Source organism: Microtus ochrogaster, chromosome 5 (genome assembly GCF_000317375.1).
Source record: "Microtus ochrogaster isolate Prairie Vole_2 chromosome 5, MicOch1.0, whole genome shotgun sequence".
In the NCBI taxonomy this organism is placed as follows: Eukaryota; Metazoa; Chordata; class Mammalia; order Rodentia; family Cricetidae; genus Microtus; species Microtus ochrogaster.
Window position 1 is genome coordinate 48503116 of NC_022012.1, and position 22685 is coordinate 48525800.

Below are 22685 nucleotides of genomic sequence, written 5' to 3' on the forward strand. Positions count from 1 at the left end.
AGGAGAGAGACAACACTCAGGTCTCCCAAGACTGGCTCCTAACTTAGGGTCCTCTCTCAAGAAAGCTTGCAAAGGAATTCTATTGTCCGGAGGCCCTTCCTCTGGGCTGCTGTGTGCAAGCACAGTAAAGGGCTAGCCACACCAGGTCTGTCATGCTCACAGGGAAGCCTGAGCTGCTGTGGGACCTTAAGGAGGTCTGGTCAGGGTGAGATAGGCTCTGAAGACCTCTCAGGCCCATTGTGGGGGCTGTGGAAACGGACAAGACCTACATGTGGCACTGTGGGAACTCACAGACACTACAGGGCTTTTTTTTTTTTTTTTTTTTTTTACATTAGATAAGGCAACTAGTAAAAAGGCAGAGAGAGGTGAATCTTAGCCAGAGACTGTACTGGGTCCCCTATGTGCAACTTTTTAGCTCCATAACCCTAGACAGGTCCTGGGCTTCTTTCAAATCAGCTCCTCACCCCAGCACCTCTGTCAAACAGCTCCCACCAGCACCTGTGACAGACAACACCCCCTCCCAGCACCTGTGACAGACTGCTCCCCCTCCCAGCACCTCTGAAAGCTTCCCCCACTCCAGCATCTCTGGCAGCTCCCCCAACTCCAGCACCTCTGACAGACAGCTCCCTGACTCCAGCACCTCTGGCAGCCCCCCCCCCCAGCACTTCTGACAGCTCCCCCTCTCTAGCTCCTCTGGCAGATCCCCCCTCTCCAGCACCTCTGACAGCTCCCCCCCCCCAGCACTTCTGACAGCTCCCCCCCTCTCCAGCTCCTCTGGCAGCTCCCCCCCTCCAGCACCTCTGACAGCTCCCCCCCCCCAGCACCTCTGACAGCTCCCCCCCTCTCCAGCTCCTCTGGCAGCTCCCCCCTCTCCAGCACCTCTGACAGCTCCCCTCCCGCACCTCTGACTACCCCATCAGCTGTCTAAGTGAGAGCGGTGGAGAAGGGAGAACTGTTGAGCTCCTCTGCCCCTTGGCAAGCCCACCTGCTTGCCTTTCCAGGGGCAGCCATGCAGATGACAATGGGCAGACAGCACCCGAGTACTCAAACTTCACCCGGCCAGCAATTACCATGGGAATTACAGAGCAGAAGAGTAATTACAACTCCCAGTGCTCGTCGGCACAGAATAGCGATGTGCAACCATTCGGTGTATCCTGGGAAGACATTGAACTTACGGCGAAAGCTAGAAAATTAATATTCCAGGGGCAGGCTTGGGGTGGGGAGTACCATGTTGGAAGTGGATATGGAACAAATAGAGAAGGAGAGCTTTCTGAAAGATCTGGTACAGAGCCCCGAGCATGAGGACACGTGATTAAGTAGCCATGTCCTCATGAAACCAAGAGAAGGACAGAAAATTTCGTTCACCTATGGAAAGCATGCTATGTGGCAGGTACTAGTCTAGACATTGGTCCAGAAGGGATGGAGCTTCTTAACTTTGGAGAAACAAAGGCAGTCCCTTCCTCCCTCTGAATGTTCACTGAAACACACTGACCAGGACACCTGACAGAAGAAAGGCATCAATATATTCACATGCAGGGAGTCGTGGCTCAGTCCCCTCCAGAAACCTGCACACACCCCTTTTCCTATAGGGAAGTATTGTCAGTGATGACTACGGAGAATGATTGGCTCTGAGATGGAAATTAGCCTGCATTGATAATGATGCTATCTGGAGTTTGAATAAACCCAGTGGACAGCCATGATCTTATAAGGAGAGACTGGTCCTTAATCTTTTCTGAGATAGATAACCTACACCAGCCCCTAGTCAGGTGCGGGAGGGCAACAAAGTCTTTTCTGATGCTATCTGGTCTTCATGCAGGTGCTAGGGACTTCAGAAACCCTCTCCTTAAGCGTGAGTGGGTGGGGGACTTTGATTCTAAGCCTGAGCTGAAATTCAGTGTTAATTCGCTTCTATCAAGTTGCTCCTCCTGCAAAAATAGATCATACCAGAGGAGCTCGTTCTCCGAGCTGCAGCACCTTCGTGAAGCTGGCATGGGGACTGGGAGAGGTGAGAACCAGTAGAGAAAGATCGAGGCCCTGTGGACAGAGATCACTGACTGGGTGCTCAGTTCTGAGCCAGCTGGGGTTCGAGAGCAAGGGAGACATTGTCTAGGTCACCTGGAAGCAGATCCTGAGACCTTCCTTCTTCAACCTTTCCCGAGTCGGAGGCGGTTTCAGGAGAAGAGAACGGCAGGGCCACAGGGGGTCCAGCTGTGTCTGGAGAGCAGCGAGATACCCCTGAGGGGTCTCAGGGATCGGATCTACCTTTCCAAATATCATGTTGGCCGCTCCCTGGAGAACACTGTGCCACCAACTCAGGAGTGAGAGGGGCCAAGGCAGGGATAGAGGAGGATGAAGAAAACGGGATGGGATGCAATAATGTTTGAGGGTGACTTTAGCAGTACTGATGAAGTATAGAAAGACTACCGTCAAAGGTAAGACCTCAGTGACCATTCCTCCAGCCCAGCCCTGCCCACCACACTCCCATGATGTCATCCCGTGCTGACTACATCAGTGTGTCAAACCACTGTGACAGCAGAACCCTTGTGGTCCAATCATTGCTCTGTGTGAGGGGGCAGAGTGGAGCAAGCATTAACACACAAGCCTCTTGTAGATGCTTCGTGTCTAAGCCATAGTAGCTGCAGAGAAAAACCAACATGGTGAAGCAGAGCTTAAGAACTTTAATCCTAGTGTTTCCAGAAAAGTCAACATCCCTCATAGCTTTCAACCTCAGAAACAAGAACAAAACTGGGCTTGAAGCCCGGAGGCTTGGTGTGGGCCCTGGCTGCACACTGACCACTTGTGAGCCCTTGAGCAGGCTGCACGATCACTGCTTTCCAGTTTTCCTAGTGATCCCGTTAACCTCTCAGTGCTTTGGGGAAGGTAAGTTAGTATATATGAAGTGTTAGGGCCGGCCGGACACATAGCAAATTCTGTCTTAGTATTAGCCATCATCATTTTTTTTTCCTTTTCTTTAAGACACGGTCACTGGGCTGGAGAGACACTCTCCCAGAGGTCCTGAGTTCAATTCCCAACAACAGCATGGTGGCTCACAACTATCTGTAATGAGATCTGGCGCCCTCTTCTGGCCTGCAGGCATACATGCAGGCAGAACACATATACATAACATATAAATAAATCTTTTTAAAAACCCAAAAAGACAAGGTCTCTAGCTCAGACTGGTCTCAACCTCCTTAAGTAGTTGAGAATGACCTTGAATTCCTGATCACCTGCCTCCCATCCCAGGAAATGGAATTGCAGAGAAGAGCCACCAAGCATGTTTAATGTATTGCTGGAGGTTGAACCCGGGGCTTTGTGCATGCCCAGCAAACACCCTACCAACTGAGCTACATTCCCAACAGGCAAGTATTTTAGCTAAGAAAAAAAATCCTCCCTTCATTCTGTCATAACCATGTAATTTATAGCTTATTCAAAACCAAATAACTTATCATTTATTTATAGTATATATTTTATAACATTTAAAAATAATATCTATATTTAAACTATATACTATTAATATACTATTAATTGTAATTATATTATAGAGATGTAGTGTGACATTTCAATACATTGAAACAAGATGTAATAGGCAGATCAGAGCAAATTGTCATACTAATTATAACACACACACACAGCTTCCTGAAAGCAGAATTGGGGTTTCAAAGGCAGTCTCAGCCACACAGTGAGTTCAAGAACAGCCTGGACTACATGTGACCCTGTCTCAAACAGACTACACAATTTCTTTATATTGGGAGTATCCCAAGCCGTCTCTGTTAGCTGTTTTTAAGAACTCAATGCGCCCCGTCAACTCTTGGTGCCCTATTTTGTTTCTGTAGGGTAGCTGTTCCTCTGTCCATTTCCCTCTACACAGATCAACCTCCCTTTCCGGGGCCCCCACCCTGTCCAGGTTTGGCAAACACTGCTCTACGTCCTGCTCCTTTGGGATCAACCTTGCCTCCATATATAAGTGAGAGCCTGTCGTATTGTCTCTCTGCCTAATTTATCCTCCCTTCTGTGCTGTCCTGACCAAAGGGAAGCTGGGTGGATGTTTCCTGCATGAGGTTGGAAGCCTGTTAGCTTTGGAGTTGGGAATGAGAGACACGACTGTCGGTTATGGTACCTGCATCTTCCACAAAGTCTGGCATCCCAGGGCCTCAGAACCGAGTGTTTGCTTTCTTTCCATCTGCCTCACATTTTCTCTCTTTTAAGACTTAGTTATGGTGTCTTCTCTAAAAATCAAATCTTCATTTTAAGAAAACCAAAAATATTGCTCTCCTTTTAATACATGGCTTGAGATTGGCTTTTGCCCCTCTGTTTGCCTTAGTTAGTGACAGATGGTACTGCCCAAAATAAATTGTCCTCCCTCACCCCCTGATGTGAAGACAGTGAAACTGACCCCAGCCTGGCGTCATCACAAGCTTCGTGGCACTGTTTCGAGTGGGCGACCCCAGAAGAAAACAGGAGAGCCGTTTCTCCCTCCGGCGTTAGGCAGGGATAATCTGACCCTTCTTCTCTATCAGATTGTAACTCAGAACCAGTGAGGAGTCACGGGACAAGTGATGCCAGGCTGTGGGTCATTCCATGTTACAGTGTCCCTGTGCAGGGCTGGCAGCTCTGACCTAACCTGCATCAGGGTAGAAGATGTTGCGTACACAGTGAATGACGGCTGGGCAGTGCCAATGGGTGGCCAAAGTGGATTACCAACAGAGGATGCTCTGTTCGTGTGATAGTTAAAAAAAAAAAGTGGGTGTGATGGTGTATCCCTGTAACCCTGGCTGGAGAGTGGCAGGGGCAGGCAGATGGCTCCTTCCCTGGAGCTTGCTGGCCAGCTAACCCAGACTAAACATCAAGCTCCAAGTTCAGTAAAGAGACCGTATCTCAAAAATACGATGGGGCCAATGATATGGCTTAGCAGTAAAGTGCTTTCTGTACAGGTCTGATGACCAGAGGTCAATTCCCAGGACCCTCGTGGGGGAGGAAAGAACTGATTGCTACAAGTTGTCCTCCGACCTCCACATCTGCACACCCCACCCCACACACAACCAGCCTTCTGTTTGCTTTTTGATTTTTTGAGACAGGGTCTCTCTGCATAGTCATGACTGGCCTGGAGCTCACTATGTAGGCCAGGCTGGCTTCAAATGCACAAGAGAGTTGCCAGCTTCTGCTTTCTCAGTGCTAGGATTGAAGGCATGGGCCATCATACCCAGCTTTATTATTATTAATATCACAAACAATATGGTGAAGAGTGATGGAAGGTAAATGATATCAATATCTGTCCTTCAAATAATGTGTGTGCACTCACACAAACACACACACACACACGGCAAAGACAGATTGTTTGTAGACAAAACATTCGCCACTGTCTTTTACCAAAAGCTGAAAAATGGCCATGCACACCTCAGCTAGGAGGCAAAATGCACCGTCAAGCAAAGGCTCTGATAGCTCTAAATACCACCCCTGTCAAGGCTGTGTTACAAAAGGAACACTCTCCTAGTATCCATATGGCCTTTCTGAGAAAGGAAATGAAAGGCGTGTAAGGGAGGGCTGGGATAAAGGAAGGAAATCAGAGGGCAGTGCAGGCAGGCACGCTCTCAAGTTAGAATAAAGGGCTGGAAAGCCAAGATGTGAGCGTCTCACACCATTTCCCTGAGTGCTGCTGGATGTGGGCTGCACGGTCTTTAGAAGGTGTCAGGAGCACTTGGCGCTTCGTGCGGGCGGGACTCTATAGCAACCACCCCATCTTTTGTCTCCTTTACATAATATGCCAAACTGCTCATTTAAAATACTAACAAAGGGATGCCTTCTCACGCAGAGGGCCCAGATAAGGACTTTTGTCACTTTTCAGCCAGAAGTCCCAGTGTCCCCTGAGCAGGAATGACCCAAAGCCATGAGCTCCCATTTACTGCTGTGAAGATTGACTCCTGATTCATGACTCCCTGCTCAACAATAGCGTTGAGCTTCTGACTGTAGGTGCAGAGTCGGCAGAGCGCGTAGGTACTGGCGAGGGACACCTGTCCCTCCTTTACTGTGTCCCCTCCATGATAGCTGGGATTCCCATGTTTCATTTAGACTGCTGTTGTTTTCTGAGACAGGATCACAGGGAACCCAGGTTTGCCTTAGATTCTCTCGGTAACCACTATGATGGATTGCAACATGGTTGGCATAGGTAGAATGTTCCAGATAAGGGCTGGAGATGTGACTCAGTTGGTCGAGCACTAGTCTAGCAAGGACAAAGCCCTGGGTTAGCCTGAAGCCTCGCATAAACCAGCTGTGATGTGCACACGGGGAATCTGAAAGGGAGGCAGAGGATTGCTGTGTGTCTGAGGCCAGCCTGGGCTATCTAGTGAGATCTAAGAACAAAACAAACAAGCTAGAGGCAAGACTTCGCCATCCCAGTGAGTGACTAAATAGGAGTTAGTCAAATAAATGGGACTTAGGGAGAAGGGTGGGTGGGCGGTTACTTTGATGGGACCTACAGAAGGGGCAAGGAACTGGCAGGTAATTCTAGCAGACAGAAGAGTCCACGTCACCCTGGTTACAGACACTGAGACGAAGGATGTGCTCACTCTAACAGGTGTGCCTGGCTCTTCCCTGATGCCTGCAACCTCCCTTTGAGTAACACTGCTATCAAGCCGTATCTTCAGGGGACGCTTACCAAGTGAACAATTGTTTCTTGCTATAAGAAGTCTTCTATCCGGTCAATTCTTGGTGAACTCACCTTCCTCTCTCAGAACCCCAGGATACTTGTGTACTTATGACTTCAAACCATTCTTTTAAAAAGATTCCTTGAAATGTTCTACATAAAGAATCAGGCCAGTTTCAAATTAAGATAGGTTTAATGCCCGCCCCCAATCAGTGAGCCTTGTGTCTCTTTTTCTCTGGAAGATCAAGCTCTCTGCCTCCAGAGGAACGTTAGACAAAAGAGGAGGCACGTGACTAACTTTGCCTTGTTCTGGATATTAATGTACCTAGCCTTTCACCTGAAAGGATGATGTCAACATTTCTCACAGACTCTTGCAGAATGAAGAAGTTCCTTTTTATTCCTAGTTTGAGGAGGATATCTTTGAGACTATGCTGAATACCATCAATGCCTTTTGGCGCCCTTTGAGATATGCCTTTCCTTGTTTTATCACTACACTGAACTACATTTACTGAACGACTAGAGTTCTGGAGTCTGTGGCGTCGGGCAGTTAACTTCAGAACACATTTAGGGTAACTTGGAATGTGCTCATTTAGTTTGGACTACAAATTAACATTTAGAAAAGTTCCCTGAACGCTGAATTCTAGTGTGTTGACCAGGCATTGGGTGGAGCCTTGAAAACGTCTTAGCCTAGTGGTGGAACTAGACTATTTCCAAGAAAGGCGGCTGTGGATGCACGGGGAAAACAATAACTGAGCAAAACAAGCCTGGATGGGCCATGTTGATTCCCAGTCGATATTAACCTTCCGGCCTTGACCTTACTCCCATTCCGCCTTGACCTTACTCTGTTTTCTGGTCGTCTCTTCTTGTTGTTGCAACCAAACAGCAGACAGAAGCAACCTAAGGAGCCAAAAGTTTACTCTGGCTGGCAGTTGGAGGTTACAGCCATCATGGCAGGGAAGTAACAGCAAGAGGAGGCAGCTGGTCATCTGCCCTCCCGTGTGAGCTTAGCATCTCTTACCACCACTGTTTCAACTTTGCTAAGCCGTGGTGACGGCCCAGCCCACCACTCATTCTGCTGTAAGAAATAAAGAGCGTAGACAGCAGTGCTGTGCCGATCCATGGTCCTCCTAATGACACGTTCACCTTCTGTGGGGACGGTGCCTTACTCAAACTGTCATTGCCTCCTCTCTAAAATGCTCTGAAAGTTGTCCCCCAGAGCCACTGGGAAATACCATCCCATAATGAGTGTGGAGCAGCATCGCTGGAAGGGTGGTGAAGGATTTTTGGTTTACAAAACTGCTCCACAAAAGCACAATCTTTACAAAGAGGGAACCAGAACTGTGCGCATGAGTTAGTATGTCATTTTCCCCCACAGGGTTACCTGGAGCCACGGGAAACCCAGGGGAAAAGGGAGAGAAGGGAGATGCTGGTGAACTGGGCTCTCCTGGAAATGAGGGCCCACCCGGGCAGAAAGGTGAAAAGGGAGACAAGGGAGATGTGTCCAACGATGTGCTTCTGACAGGTAGGTTCTCTGACTCCAGGGCACAGAGACCCACTCTGTCCAACCCAGACACCAGGGCACAGAGACCAGCCATGTCCAACCCAGACACTAGAGCGCAGAGACCCTCCCTGTCCAACCCAGACACTAGAGCGCAGAGACCAGCCATGTCCAACCCTGACACCAGGGCGCAGAGACCAGCCCTGTCCAAACCAGACACCAGTGCACATAGACCCACCCTGTCCAATCCACGGACCACTCTGGTAGCTTTGATCTTCTCTGGCCCTCTGCTCTGTAGCACGTTCCAAAATTCTTTCTTTCCTGATTTGTTTGAGATAAGGCCTTCTGTCTCCCAGGCTAGCCTGGAGCTTAAGGTGTAGCAGAGATTGACCTTGTCCTGTGCTCCACCTTCTGAGTGGACTCGAGTGTACCACGATGCTCAGCATGGTATTCCATATTTTCAAAGCTGTGTACCTTTGTCCATTCAGACATAGCATGAGGAATCTACCTCATTACCCTGATCAATAGGGTGTGGAGGGTCCTGCCTGAAATCCCAGCATGAGGGGGCAGAGGTAGCAGGGTCACTTCAAGTCTGACTGCGTGGGAAGACCAAGGCCACAACGTGAACAGAGGCAGTCTGACTAACTGGTGGCTGTTCCACTGTACTCTGAGGTGCTTCTGCTACCTGACGACTGTCGAGTGCTCGGGCTTCAGGTGCCCAGTCTCCTCACTGCCATTCTTCTAGGCTCTAGGATTGGATGGTGATCAATCCTTAGGAGATGAGGGTGTGGCTCAGTAATAATGTGCTTGCCCAGCTTGCAAGAGGCCCTGGGTCAAATTCCCCAGCACAAGAAGAATGGGAAGGACTGGAGGAAGGGAAGCAAGGGAAAGGAGAGAGGTGAGGGATGAATAGAGGAAGAAGAGGGAGAGGAGAGGATGGAGAGTTCCTTCAGGATTCGAAGCAGTCAGGACTGGGGTCCGCTAGCCCTGCACTAACAGAGGTCAGGTCTGCTGAGAGACACTGCAGCCGGGACCCTGCCCTAGTTACTTGTGACCTTAAATTAACCACCACTTCCTAGCAAAATTCTCCGGAGAGGATCCCCACACTTCCTCACAGAGGGACTTGGCACAGATCCTGCACAGAATGGACCCCCAGGACCTACTCTGACAGTCGTCCCTAGGAAGGGGCACACACAGGGGGCACTCCGGAGCTGCTCTCTTCTCTTTCTCTCTCTTTTTTTTTTTTTTTTTTTTTTTTTTTTTTTTTTTTTTTTTTTTTTTTTTTTTTTTTGTTTTTTTCTCTTCTCTTTCTCTAATGGGAAACTGTCTCTGTGGAAAACATTTTATCGGTCCCCCCCCCCACTTCTTCTCTCCAGGTGCCAAAGGTGACCAAGGCCCGCCTGGCCCACCTGGACCCCCAGGGCCTCCAGGCCCACCTGGAAGCAGAAAATCCAAAGGCCCCCGGCAACCAAACATGTTCAACAGCCAGTGTTCAGGTACCGTGCTCTGCCACCAAGGAGCCCACTCCTTATGCTGATGACACATCTCCAGACTTTGTGACCAAATTTGGAAAGAGGGAGATTTTGTCCTAAATGAGATCCCTCCCACAATATGCTCACAGGGAAGTCTGAATCCGTGCCTCAGGCACGAGGACTGCGACAGGCCAGCGTCCGTGTCCCAGGCACGAGGACCGTGACAGGCCAGCGTCCGTGTCCCGGGCACGAGGACCATGACAGGCCAGCGCTGAACCTCTCAGCCCTCCCCTCATGGCTCTTCTGTACTTTTCCATTTCTCATCCCCTCCCCCCAACTGCAGCAGAATTTTATCTGGTTTGTTTTTTAATTCCTGTCACAACTGAAGAACACAGTGTCACTAGGTCACCTGAGGGCATCTTGAGGGCTCAGCTGTTAACTGTAGCAACAAATTCCCAGGAGAGTGAAACACTGGGAGATAGTGGAACGGTCAGTTCGGCTAAACCTGGCAGAGAATGGTTATTGCATTTCCATCAGGATCAGTCCTGTGTGTGCTGGGGGAGGTGAGCCCAGAGCCCCACGGCTACCATGTCTAAGCTACATCTGCGGTCCTCCGCCGCCACTTAGCAGCAGATGCTGTGGCCAGCCTCAGTGCTATGGACTTAGTTCTTCTGAATCCCTTGACTGTCCTAGGGTTTGTTATCCTTGTATCTGGCTTACAGACAGAAAACAGACACCCAAGGAACTACCTGTACCAGCTCAGTTTAAAAGTTCCCTAGAAACGAAGGGTCATAATAATGGAAACTATTTCAACTGTGGATTTAGAATTTGAGTGGTTACCCAGAATGCCTTGCCTGTCTTAAACCACGAGGGACAACGTGAGCTTCCATTTCTGCAGCAGGTGTGAAGGAGGACCCTCACCTGGGATTCTCTCCGACTTTCTCCAGACAACTGCATTGTTTGCAATAGTGTTCTTTCTAGATGTTTCCAGGGAACAAACCCAGCTATCAGAGTGAAGCACTGTCGGGTAGCATATGGCTGGGGATTGCTAAAAAAGCAAACAACCGAGAAACATGGCAGAAAGGTTATAATGGATATATTCGGGTCTTATAGATATAAGGCTATATAACCCCATAGCATCTGTTTTGACTGTTGCCATTTTAGGTGAGACGTGTGCCATACCAAATGATGACACCTTGGTGGGGAAAGTCGATGAGAAAGTAAATGAGGACCATTCTCCACAAACAGGTACACACACTGGGCACCCTGGGCTCCCTGGGCACCCTGAGCTGAGCTGGGCCTCAGTGCCAGTGTGCTTCACCAGCCTGCCCAGGCCCGAGACTCAATTCCCTGCACCACGCACAAAACTTGTTTGGAAATTCACAACTGTATGCCTTTCTTGTCATAACCGTCAGGCAAGTTATAACTTGGTTTTCCTCTAACAGAATCCACGATCACCTCCATTGGAAACCCAGCCCAAGTACTAAAGGTGAGAGAGACCTTTGGGACTTGGATAAGAGAGTCTGCTAACAAGAGTGACGAGCGTATCTGGGTAACAGAACATTTTTCAGGTACCTCCCTCCAGAGACGGCCCATCCAGTGCTGTGACCCTATCCACTGCCTGTCTTCCTTCAGGTCTGAGGTCCCCACTAGTGCGGGCATAAGGCTCTTTATCTTAGAAAGTACAGCTAAACAGGAAGAACACTTTCCTATTTGGGATGGGTTGGTTGCAAGCTTTGTAGTTCAGTCCTAGGGACCTGACGGCTGCCTCGTAAGCTATCCAGTTTTAACACGCTAGCCCAAAGGAAATAAACAAAATGACAGGTTTTATCAACCAAATCATAATGAGAAAGTATTATGAGAGACAATTATGCCACACAAGTACTAACACACACACACCAAATGACACACACACGTGTATGTTTGTGTGTGTGTGTGTGTGTATACGTATATATATACGTATATATATATATAGTGGCTCTGCACTCTGATCTTCAGGCAAGCTTTATTTGTTAGATCACAAGCAAAACATCACCACAAACCATCTGGCTCTAAGATCTGGTGTGTTCAGGGTGATGTAGCCTTAGCTAGAAAACACAAATTCTGTGTGCCCCGCCGTTGTTTTGAGTGGGATACCATCCTGTAGGAGTACTTTTGGCCATGTTTCTCACGTTTGTTGGACAGAGCCCAGGGAAGAGGGAAAAGAGTCATCTCACAGCCTCTTCATGTCTGAACCCTCCCTGTGTCTGAACCCTCCCTGTGTCTGAGGTTAGGCCCAGCCATGCTGTCCCAGAGGACATGATTGAAGTGGCCTCATCCCAGAAGGGTCTGAGGGTACACATATTTTACCATCACTAACTGATCAGAGCAACAAACCTTCATCTACCAAGCTGAAAGTTTGGGGCTCAAAGGAAAAGAAAAGTGCTGTAGAGGAGTAGCCATGGTCTTGGCGGGTAGCCAGGGTGGGCGGCAGCAAGCCATCGCTGTCCCAAGTGTGTGTTCCTGGGATAGGTTTGTGCTGCCCAGTTTTATACATAGTATAGAGTAGGGTGGGTGGGAGAGGACACGGGTTCTCTTAGCAGCCTGCCTTTTCATGGGCAGGGCCGTGGTTGCTGATGGGTAACAGCCTCCCCCCTACCCTCATGCAGGAATCATGGTGAAGGAGTTCAAAGACCTGCAAGCTCTTCTCAACAGCAGTTTCACGCTCATCCACCTCCCGCATTACTTCCACGGCTGCGGGCATGCGGTTTTCAACAACTCTCTCTACTACCACAAAGGGGGCTCCAACACCATAGTGAGGTGAGTCAGCCGGACCGCGGTGCCCTGGCTGTGTCTCGGCACGGTGGGTCATGCTGTGCCCATTGTGTGTTGTCTTCTGCGGTTGTTTAGATGTTGTGTGTTGTCTTCTGCGGTTGTTTAGACGTGCCTAGGTGGGTCAATCAGGGTTTGTCCCCCAAGGGAATGGCGGAATATGGCAAAGGAACCCCACGTCCTGGTCCCTGCCTGGGGTCTGCCTTTCTTGCTGATGTGGACCCATGAGAAGATGAGAAGCAGGGAGGAGGAGACATGGAGTGTGGCATCTCATATTCTTTGAGACAGGAGGCAAGCAAAGTAGAGGCCTCCTTCCACAAAGGGCCATTCTCTGCCATGGGGAAGGGGCTCACTTATTTCTCCTTTCTCTTGAGACAAACTATGCTGTTAAAATTCTTTCCCTAGGAAAGACATAAACAACATCCATCCCTCCGCCTGAAGTCGCAGTGACAAACAGAAGTATGATCCCACCATGGTTCAGTCTGGGGAACCAATGAGCTCTTGGGCTTACTTACAGAGCAATGGGTGAGGGGCCACCAGCAGGAACACGGGTGACCTTAAAGCAGCCACGCTGGAAAGTCTACACGCAGCATGGGTGATGGCTGCCTCTTTCCCCCAGTCCTTCCCCACCAGAATACTCCAGCCCCTTTCCAAGACCCCCAAGGCCACATGCAATTAGGGCAGAACTGCACACAACTGGTTGGGAGGAGTGGCCGGATAATCAAGTGAGGAACCCATGATTCCCACCCCCACGAGGATACTCAGGTGAGGGGACCCGCGACCCTCCCCAACCCCCTTCTATGAGGGAAGGTCAGCAGCCATTGGCTGCGCTACAAGCAGGCTCAGACAGTTTGGTGTGAAGGACAGCAGACAGCAAATGCCCCTCCTTTCCTCACGCTCCTCTCCCCTTCTCCCATCATCTCCACTCATCTCTGTCACTCTTCTGGGACAAACTCTCCAGTACTGGTAGAAGGGAATTCACCCCTTGCTCTGCTTCTCCATCACTCAGGATGTCTGATTAGCCTGCAGGCCCTGCTGCCACATTACCATGGCTACCAGGCCACAGTTGGTGTGGGGGACTTCTGGGGTGGAAAAGTCCCAGAATGAGAAATGAACTCTCTTAAAAATGGGGTTTGGGGGTTTTATCTTTGAGGTACGGGGTCAAGCCCAGGGCCTCACACATACTAGAAACGGTCTTTACCAGCGACCTGGAGCCCCTCGCTTCTTTTCCACTTTTATTTTTATTGTGAGAAAGCCTTTTCTTTGGGGGAATGTAAAGAATACTCCCCCCCCTCCTTCCAGAGCACTAGCAGGCAGAAGTGTGGTTCCACTAAAGTCTACCTTGGGGAACCATTGGGCATGCTTTTAAAGCTTGGGTGACCCCCCAAACAGCCCCACCACCAGCATGTCTCACCCCAGCACTGATGATGCCCTTCCCCCAGTTTCACAGATTGAGTTCCCTCCCCACTGCAGTGAGGAGCACTCCCCACAAGGCCACGTGCAGCTGAGGAGGAATTACAGACAAATGGCCAGAATCTCAGGCAAGGATTCAACAACCCTTCCAATCCCCAGTGACCTAGCAAGCAGTCAACAAAAGCCAGTTGCAGGGTCTGCGGTTAGGCAGGCAACAGTTGCTATGCTCAGAGCACAGCAATCTACCACAGTCTTGCCAAGTTGCCCAGACTGCTCTTAAATTCTCTGTGAGGGCCAGGAAGGCCTTGAACTTGCTGTTATGCACCCTAGAGAAAGTTACACACCACTACAAGTACAAGGTCCTTTATTTAGACCTGTGACCAAGAACTGACTCCTCCTATAAAGAATTCTCCTTCCTAAGCAAGGGTTTATAAAGAAACTCCCACAGCTGAGCGATGGTGGCACATGCCTTTAATCCCAGCACTTGGGATGCAGAGGCAGGCAGATCTCTGTGAGTTCTAGGCCAGCCTGGTCTACAGAGCAAGTTCCAGGACAGGCTCCAAAGCTACAGAGAAACCCTGTTCCCAAAAACCAACCTAACAAACCAAAACAAGCAAGTAAGAAAGAAAGAAAGAAAGAAAGAAAGAAAGAAAGAAAGAAAGAAAGAAAGAAAGAGGAAAAAAAAGAAACCCCGCAATTTGATCATACTAGGGGTGGAGAAAGGGTCAGTTTCAGAAGGTTCAGTTCGGTTGATAAAATGATTTATGTCGTAAAACAAGGGACCTCCTGAAGACACATGAGAATGTCCTGCTCATCAGAATGTACCCAGCCAGTATTGTGCCCAAATCTGCAAAGTCATCCAAAAGCCAACAAGGAGACAGAGTCTCATATGTAAAAGCAAAGAGCCTTTATTTTATGCAAGTTTGCAAACCTGGTCTCTCTGCATGTCCAACGTATTGGAATAAACAGAGAGCCCCGAACTCAGAGTTGAGTTTTTATGTAGTAGAGGTGGGGGTGAGGGGTTTCTGAGGTTCAGGACCCCTGAGTGTCTGACATTTGTCTAGGGGTGTCCTGGTGAGTATGTGCTGGCAGGTGATCCTACCTACAGCGGTTGGAACATTAGGCATTTCCTTTGGGTGGTCTGTTTTGGGGTAATCTTAGTTTATGGTCCTTCCTGCAACCAGGCACTGCTTCAGGGTAAATTACTGAGACTCAGGCCTTCAAAAGATTCCTAACTCTGGCAAGTGATAATGTTGGAAGTAAAGAACTTCCTTTGGGTGATCTGTTCATATTTAGCTTATCATGGCAGGCTCCTACACCCAGCAGGGGCTGGGGAGAAGTGAGGTAAAAGGCAAGATGGAGTTAGCTAAAACTAAGACAGAAGGACACTCTGGGCATTTCATTTAACAATCCTGCCAAGTATTTGAGATTGTAGTCTTGTACTACCACCAGGCTTGGGTGAGCTGACTGCGCAGGGAACCTATCAGGAGCCTAGACTTACATCAAGCCACAAGCCTAGAGCTGAGGGAGGGGCAGGATGACTCAAAGCCGGTTTCTGTGGGGCAGGCTGGAGAGCTGTACAGAATTCCCGCACTAGGGAGCTGGCCCTGCTGAGCCCTGCCCAAGTGCTTGCTCTTTTCAGGCCGCCTGCCGACTTAATTCAGATTTTTTAGTCTGTTTCTGTTTGTCGTTTTTTCCCCCTAAATCACAGTCACACACGCCTTTGCCTTCTGCGGTCTGCTGCTCAATAGCGCCCTCTGGTGTTTTCTTTTAACCTACTATCTTACATAGCCTTACTCCCAGATTTAGGTACTGCTTGAATCATAATGGACTTTTTGATAGTGTCAGGTTTGAAGTCTGAGAAATCAGACCCCAGAAGCTAAGGAACATGGAATTCCATGCTGTGGTTGTATTTGTCAGTCCCTACCAGACAAGAAAATTGCCTTCATAGCCTATGCTGCATTCTCTTTTCAGCTGGTTACTTTTCTCTTAAATTCTTAAACACACACACACACACACACACACACACACACACACACACAGACAGCATGGAATATACAGAAAGCATGGGACTTTTAAAACTCAAATTTAGGAGCTAAAGATGTATCTCAGTTGAAAGAGTGTCTGAGGCTCTGGCTTTGATCTCCAGCACTGCAGGTACTACCGGTAATTCTAACATTTGGCAGGTGGGGTGGGCAGGTTAGGTGCTCAAGGTCATCCTCAGCTACGTTGTTAATTTGAGGACGGGTCTTAACACCACACTGCTGTCTCACTTTGCTCCTGGTAGCACAGGCTAGTCACTGGCCTTCACATCCTTGCTGCCCAGAACACTGAAGGACAAGTAGAAGTTGCCTGGAACATTTTGGGAACAGAACACCAGGCCTCGGTCCAGCCCTGCTAACTCGGTCCGGCTTTATAAGGAGCCTAACAAACTGCCTGTGTCCACAGACATGGTGACCCCCCCACTCTAATCCATTCTTTAAAAACATGTTTCAGATTTGAATTTGGCAAAGAGACACCCCAAACGCTGAAGCTTGAAAATGCTTTGTATTTCGATCGAAAATACCTCTTTGCAAATTCCAAGACTTACTTCAACATAGCTGTGGACGAGAAAGGCGTCTGGATTATCTACGCTTCGAGTGTGGATGGTTCAAGCATCCTTGTGGCCCAGCTGGACGAGCAGACGTTCTCTGTGTTACAGCACATCAACACCACGTACCCCAAATCCAAGGCCGGCAATGCCTTCATAGCCCGAGGGATCCTCTATGTCACAGACACCAAAGATATGAGGGTCACGTTCGCCTTCGATCTGCTGGGAGGAAAACAGATCAATGCGAACTTTGATTTCAGAAGGTCTCCATCTGTCCTTGCCATGCTATCGTACAACATGAGGGATCAGCACTTATACTCATGGGAAGACGGTCATCTGATGCTTTATCCTGTGCGGTTTCCGTCGGCAGCATCAAGTCAACGATAGGCTGCTGCCTGTTTCTTCCTTACACTCCACGTGTTTGCTAGGGCTTCCTCCAGTCCAAGAAAGCTTGTCTGTAAAGGATATCCAGGCACCCGGAGCTTAGCCCATGCCACAGGCACTTGTGCAATCAGCGAGTCCCCTTTAAACTGGGTTGCTTAGATAGCTACAGATAGGAAGTGGAGATGGCTAAGGTCTTGTGGTTCAGCAAGCTGACTCTCCTCCTTGGGCCTTCGTTTCCTCATTGGTAATATGAAACATCAGAGTATGTTGATAACAATGTCCTCTACCTGCCCGAAATTCTGGGATTCTTGGCTGATTGGAGGTTAGACTGCCTTCTGGTTGCATCTCCCCCCCCCCCAACCCGGCCCCTTACATGTAAACAAGTTTATCTGCAGCTTGAGGGATGAACTTATTTGACATCTAGAGAAAGCACACTGGCTCCTAAGGCTTCTAAGGCAACTATGTTTTCCATAATTTGTTATTTTTCTCTGAATGTGCACCTGCCATCACAGAATGGTCATTGTTTCCGGCTCCTAAGTATAAATCCAAGGTTAGTAAGAATCATGAATAGCTGCAGGCTCAGGTCTCTACATGAAACTACGCCCAGCCCTTCTAAGTGCCAGTCAACTTCTGAACAGTCTGTTTGTTGCTGGGGAGCGTAAACATGGCATCCTCAGCTCATGGCCGCTTCTGAAAGGCTATGGGACTGCTACCAGAGTATTAAACACTAAGAGGGCAATAATCTGGTGAGAACCTTGGAAGCAGATGGTTTTTCAGAAGAGAGGCACTGTCTGCAGTTACTCCCTAGAATGAGGGCTGACAACTGGCTCAGAGGCCAGAGCCAGCGCATCTCCCGTTTTTGTAAGTGGCGTCACATTCCTGCACCTAAGAATCACACTGCAGCCCCTGACAGCAGGAAAGGATAGCAGCTGTGAAAACCCCCAAACATTATGCAACCCTTTACAGAAAGAAGGGGAAATGCCGACCTTTAATCTAGACACGAAGTGAACCAGGGTCCTGGAAGGGCTTACTCCCCAAGTCCCAGTCAGACGGAGAAGTGGCATTTTATGTGGCTTGAGTTTTGGCAGAGGGGAAGCTAAGAACAGCTTCAGATGAAGTGAGCCTCCAGCCAGGGAGACATTCACTCCCTAATGGTTCTCAGGGTTGGAAAATGATCTAGTTTGATTGGCTTCTATGAACCCTTAACCAAGCATGTTTTCTGCCAAGCCTGTCAGCCTGACACTGAGTTCCCCAGGCAGGGCCGTGGAGGTCAAGAGGGAGCTGGTACTTTCATCCCCCCTTGAGGACAGGAAGAGAAACTACAGAAACTGACCAGGAATGCCTGGCCCGCAATTTGTTCCAGTGTGTGTTCTGAAATATTCTCAGTGGCCCTGTGACCTGGTTTCATCTTTTTAATAGAGGCACTTTCAGACTCGGGGTGTGCACATTTAACTGTTTAAATGTTCCCGACCTCTGAAAACACCCAGGCAGCTGTGAGTGGTGCCCTTGTTGAGTTGAAGTCCCGAAGCTTCTCCATGTCTCCACTTGCTTGCTTCTGCCAGTCGACAGCTTTCAAAGATATTCTCTCCGATTCAGTAAGGAGTCCTGTTTTTTCCAGTGTCTAATGAATGCTATTGTTCCTTCAAATATTCAAATATGTGGTATTGTTTCTGAGTACCGTAGACCTGAATATAAACAAAATTCCCTTACTGTTACTTAGTAGTGTTGCTGAGAATAGATACAATACTAATTGTACACATATCACAAGCAAAATAGTTTAGTTATTGAATTATCTCACATAGTTTCAGTATCTGAACTATCGTAGTCTTTTTTTGTTTGTTTTTAACAGGGTCTGTGTATGCCTAGGCTGATCTCAAACTCCTGAGGTCAAGTGATCTTCCTGTGTCAGCCTCCTGAGTGATGGGACCACAAACAGTGTCTCTTCGTCTCTCTCGATTGTGGGTAAGGAATCATACACTCACTATTAGAGAAGCTCATGCTGAGACTTTTGTTCATTTCTTTTCAGTATTTTTTTTTTTGCTATGATACAGTAGGAATAGAACTAGGAAGACTGACTGATATTTAGTGACAGTTTGTCTTTACAGAAGAAGAATTATGATTTTAATTTTTCTTGCAAACAGTACTTCATTCTATATCACTCAACACACACAAGCACACCCGTGCACACACCCACACGCATGCACACATGCACACTCACGTGCACGCACACACACTCACGTGCACGCATGCACACAGGTGTTTCAGGCTCACTGCTAAAATAGGAAGCACAGCTTTGTGTTTTTAAGTCAAGATCTTTTTTAATCATCCCCACTGCCACTTGTAGCCAGTGTTGTTCTAAAAGCACTTTGCATATCTCTGTATGAAATCAAATAATTCTTGAATTCTTCTCAAATCTAAAGCAGATACCATCCCACTAGAAACCATACCTTCCGGCTCTAAAGGTAGGCCAGACTCTATATGCCCCATCATTTACTTTCAGCTGCTGTCGGGTTCAGCTACGGTTGCACAGGCGCCTCTGGCCTCAATGAACCATGAGGCAGAGGTGATGGGATGGGGGAGCGTTCTAGGCTGAATGTCTCGGATCAGTTCTGGCCTTGGGTTCCTCCAAAGTCTTTTTACTCTCAGAATCAAAAGGTGAAATGTCAAATGAAAAAGCACAATTCTTGAAACGTCGCCTCCCAGTCCTCCTCAGCGTGCTTGACCTTTGTCTGTCTGGTGTGGGGCTACCTGGAGGAGAAGTGAGGGACGGAATTCTTCAGCTCTCATCAGGTCTTGTTTATTGCATCATTCCCATCTGTAACCACAGATTCCAGATGACCAGCAAATAACAGTTGTAATTAGTAAAATAAAATTATCCTGAGCATAATCACATCTAGAAACAGGTGCGTTGCTGTTTTTACGTCTTGGTATATGTATGAAACACAGCTCAGACCCACACTGAGGTAGAAGTGTGCTGGTGGTTTCTCGGTAGAGACTTTGCTGGTTCTGCCTGAACACTGGGCAATCATTACCACGGACTGTTCCTGCTATAGGAAAACATGGAAAATGGACAATTAGGAACCAAACCTGTTCTCGTACGTTCTCTGTTGCTATGATATACACCTTGACCAAGAGCAACTTGGGGAGGTAAGGGCTTATTTCAGTGTACACTGTAGTCCATCATATAAGGAAGCCAAGGCAAGAGGAAAGAGGATTATGGAGGATTCCTGTGTAATCCTTGTGTTCAGCCAGCTTTCTCCTACAACTCAGGCCCGCAGGCACAAGTGTGGCACAGACAGTGGGCTGACCTTCTCAAGCATCAATCCAAACAGTTCCTCACAGGTGTGACCGTATGCTAATGGGATGGAGGCGCTTCTGAGTTGGGGTTCCTTCCTCCTAGATGTGTCAAGTTGACAACCAAGATGAGACCCCACAGAACTGGGTACATAGAGATGAAAACACAGATGACATCAGCAGAGCAAAGTAACTAGATTTACATGAATTTGGACAGGTTTCAATTCGTTGGAAAAAGACTAAGTATAACCTACTTTGTCGGCTAGTTTTATGTCAGCTTGATATAGTGAGAATCTTTTGAGAGGAGAGATCTCAATTAAGAAAATGCTGCCATAGATCTGGCTGTAGGTAAGCATGTAAGGCATTCCTTTAGTGATTGATGGGGTAGGGCCTGGCCCATGATGGGTGAGGTCACCCCTTGGCTGGTGGATCTGGGTTCTATAAGAGATAAGGCTGAGAAAAGCCATGGGAACAAGCCAGTAACCAGCATCCTCCAAGGCATCTGCATCAGTTCCTGCCTCCATTTCCTGCCCTGTTTGAGTTCTTGCCCTGACTTCTTCCAATCATAAACAGTGATGTGGAAGTTTAAGCCAATAAACCCTTTCTCCCTGACTTGCTTTCTGGTCATGGTGTTTCATTGCAGCAATAAGAAACCCTAATTAGGAGTCTTATATTCCTTGATTATTCTATGTGGAATACTCTTAAAAACTGTACAATTCTTGAGAAATTATAATTGTTCTGTTCCTAAGGCAGAGGCACAGTGTCACTAATTTCTATGTGTTGGTTGGTTTGATTAAGCAGGTAACATTGTTAGTCCACCAAAAAATAGTCCCTTAGTTATGCTGTGAATTTACACTAAGATTTTGTCAGCAGTTCCAGAAGCTGATGTTTATGGAGCTTCCTGGTGGCACTTCTGGCCCCAGCAGCTCAGTGTGCACTCCTTGTGACCTTTGTAATGGAAATAGTACAAAACAGAGAAGCCGAAAAAAAGAAATAAGGTTCTTGTTTCCTGTAAGTGGGCTATTCAGACTTTGTGTGCAATTCAAATATCTTGTAGCTGCTGGAGGTGGGATTTAAAATAATGATGAGGGGATGGCTCAGTGATTAAGAGCAATGACTGCAGACGAGGTTCAACTCCCAGCACCCACAGAGCAGCACACAAGTGCTGCAACTCCAGATCCAAATGATCCAACACCCTCGCACAGATGTACATGCAAGCAAAACACAAATGCATACAAAACAATAATAAATTTTAAAAAATAAAATACTGACCAAATTTATCTTTTAGCGTCACTTCTTTCCTTCCTAATAAGCTCTTATGGTAAACCTCGATGAGTGAGGTTGTTTCAAATTAGTTTTTTTTAAACTTTAAAAAAAAGTGTGTGTGCATGTGTGTGTGTGTGTGTGTGTGTGTGTGTGTGTGTGTGTGTGTGTGTGCAGGCCCCTGCCAAGTCCAGAAGAAAGTCTCCCATCCCCTTGGAGCTGGCGTTGCAGCCAGGTCTGAGCCTAAGGTCCTCTGCAGAGCAGATCAGACTCTTCACTAATAAGTGGTCTCTCCAGCCCTCAAACTTCAGCTCATAAGTATAAGCTGCCCTAGAAGTCTGAATTCTGTGACTAGCACTCTGGTTATATCAGGATGCTAAGCTTGTTTGCCAAGGAACTGTGTTCCCAGTCACAGGATAGGGCCATTACAAGACACATACCCAACACCATCATTTTAATGTCCTGCAAAGTAACACACCAGAAGGCGGCTAACACCCCAAGAGCAGCTCAGGTGCTAAAGTAGATGTTTGCCCCACTTTGTTACAGCCTCCACCTCACTCCATCACTGACAAAGGACATCTGGCCCATTAGAAAGTGGGCATAGCTAACTTCGAACATGTCTGTGAAAGTCATTCCTTTCTGGATGTTGTCTTGCTTTTTGAGACAGCATAACACACTGTAGGCTAGCCCAGAATTTACCATATTGCCCAGGCTGGCTTCAAATTCATAGCAGTCCTCCCACCTAGCCTTTTAAGTGACAAGATTACATCATGCCTAGCTAGGATCATGCCCATTCCTTTTTAGACCATATGTAGAGAGCTCCCTTCTCCCCAAGCAAAGAGCACTCCTCACCAAAGACATTTCACCAGGACGCAGTAATGCCAATAACCAATATTTATGCAGATGGGACCATTGGCTGTAGCCCAGCAGTACCTATGACTCTAAAAGTTACCAGCTCCCAGGGGATACCCTTCTCCCTTTCAAAGTAACCACCACATGGCAGTCATCACCTATAAGCCAAAGTTTCTTCTAGGTGATCGAGCCTCATGTAGAAGTTGCTTATATTTCTCTTCTGTGAAACATTCAGATCTTCAACACCGTAGCAGACAGAATCACTCCTTGGATTATGCTTCAGTGAACACCTTCTGTAGCAAGTATTAGAGTTTCTGTCAACTCAGCCTTCAGACATTAGCTTCTGCAGGAAGCAGCACAAACCTTATATCAAAGACATGCTTCCCCCTCTACTGAGTGAACAGACCTTACACCAAAGACAAGCCTCCCCCTCCACTAACCGAGTGAACAGACCTTACACCAAAGACA

The 22685-nt window shown here is 47.9% G+C and overlaps 1 protein-coding gene across 1 annotated transcript in view; it reads left to right on the plus strand.

Moving 5' to 3' along the window:
* The window catches only part of Gldn (gliomedin), a 47282-nt gene extending 26709 nt beyond the window's left edge, over positions 1–20573 (plus strand). Inside the window, exons 5-10 of the mRNA XM_005347366.2 lie at positions 8016–8162; positions 9515–9634; positions 10775–10858; positions 11056–11181; positions 12259–12409; positions 16331–20573. Of these exons, the coding sequence (XP_005347423.1) occupies positions 8016–8162; positions 9515–9634; positions 10775–10858; positions 11056–11181; positions 12259–12409; positions 16331–16811 (1109 nt within the window). The 3' untranslated portion in view covers positions 16812–20573. The remainder of the gene's footprint in view (positions 1–8015; positions 8163–9514; positions 9635–10774; positions 10859–11055; positions 11182–12258; positions 12410–16330) is intronic.
* The last annotated feature ends 2112 nt before the right edge of the window (positions 20574–22685 follow it).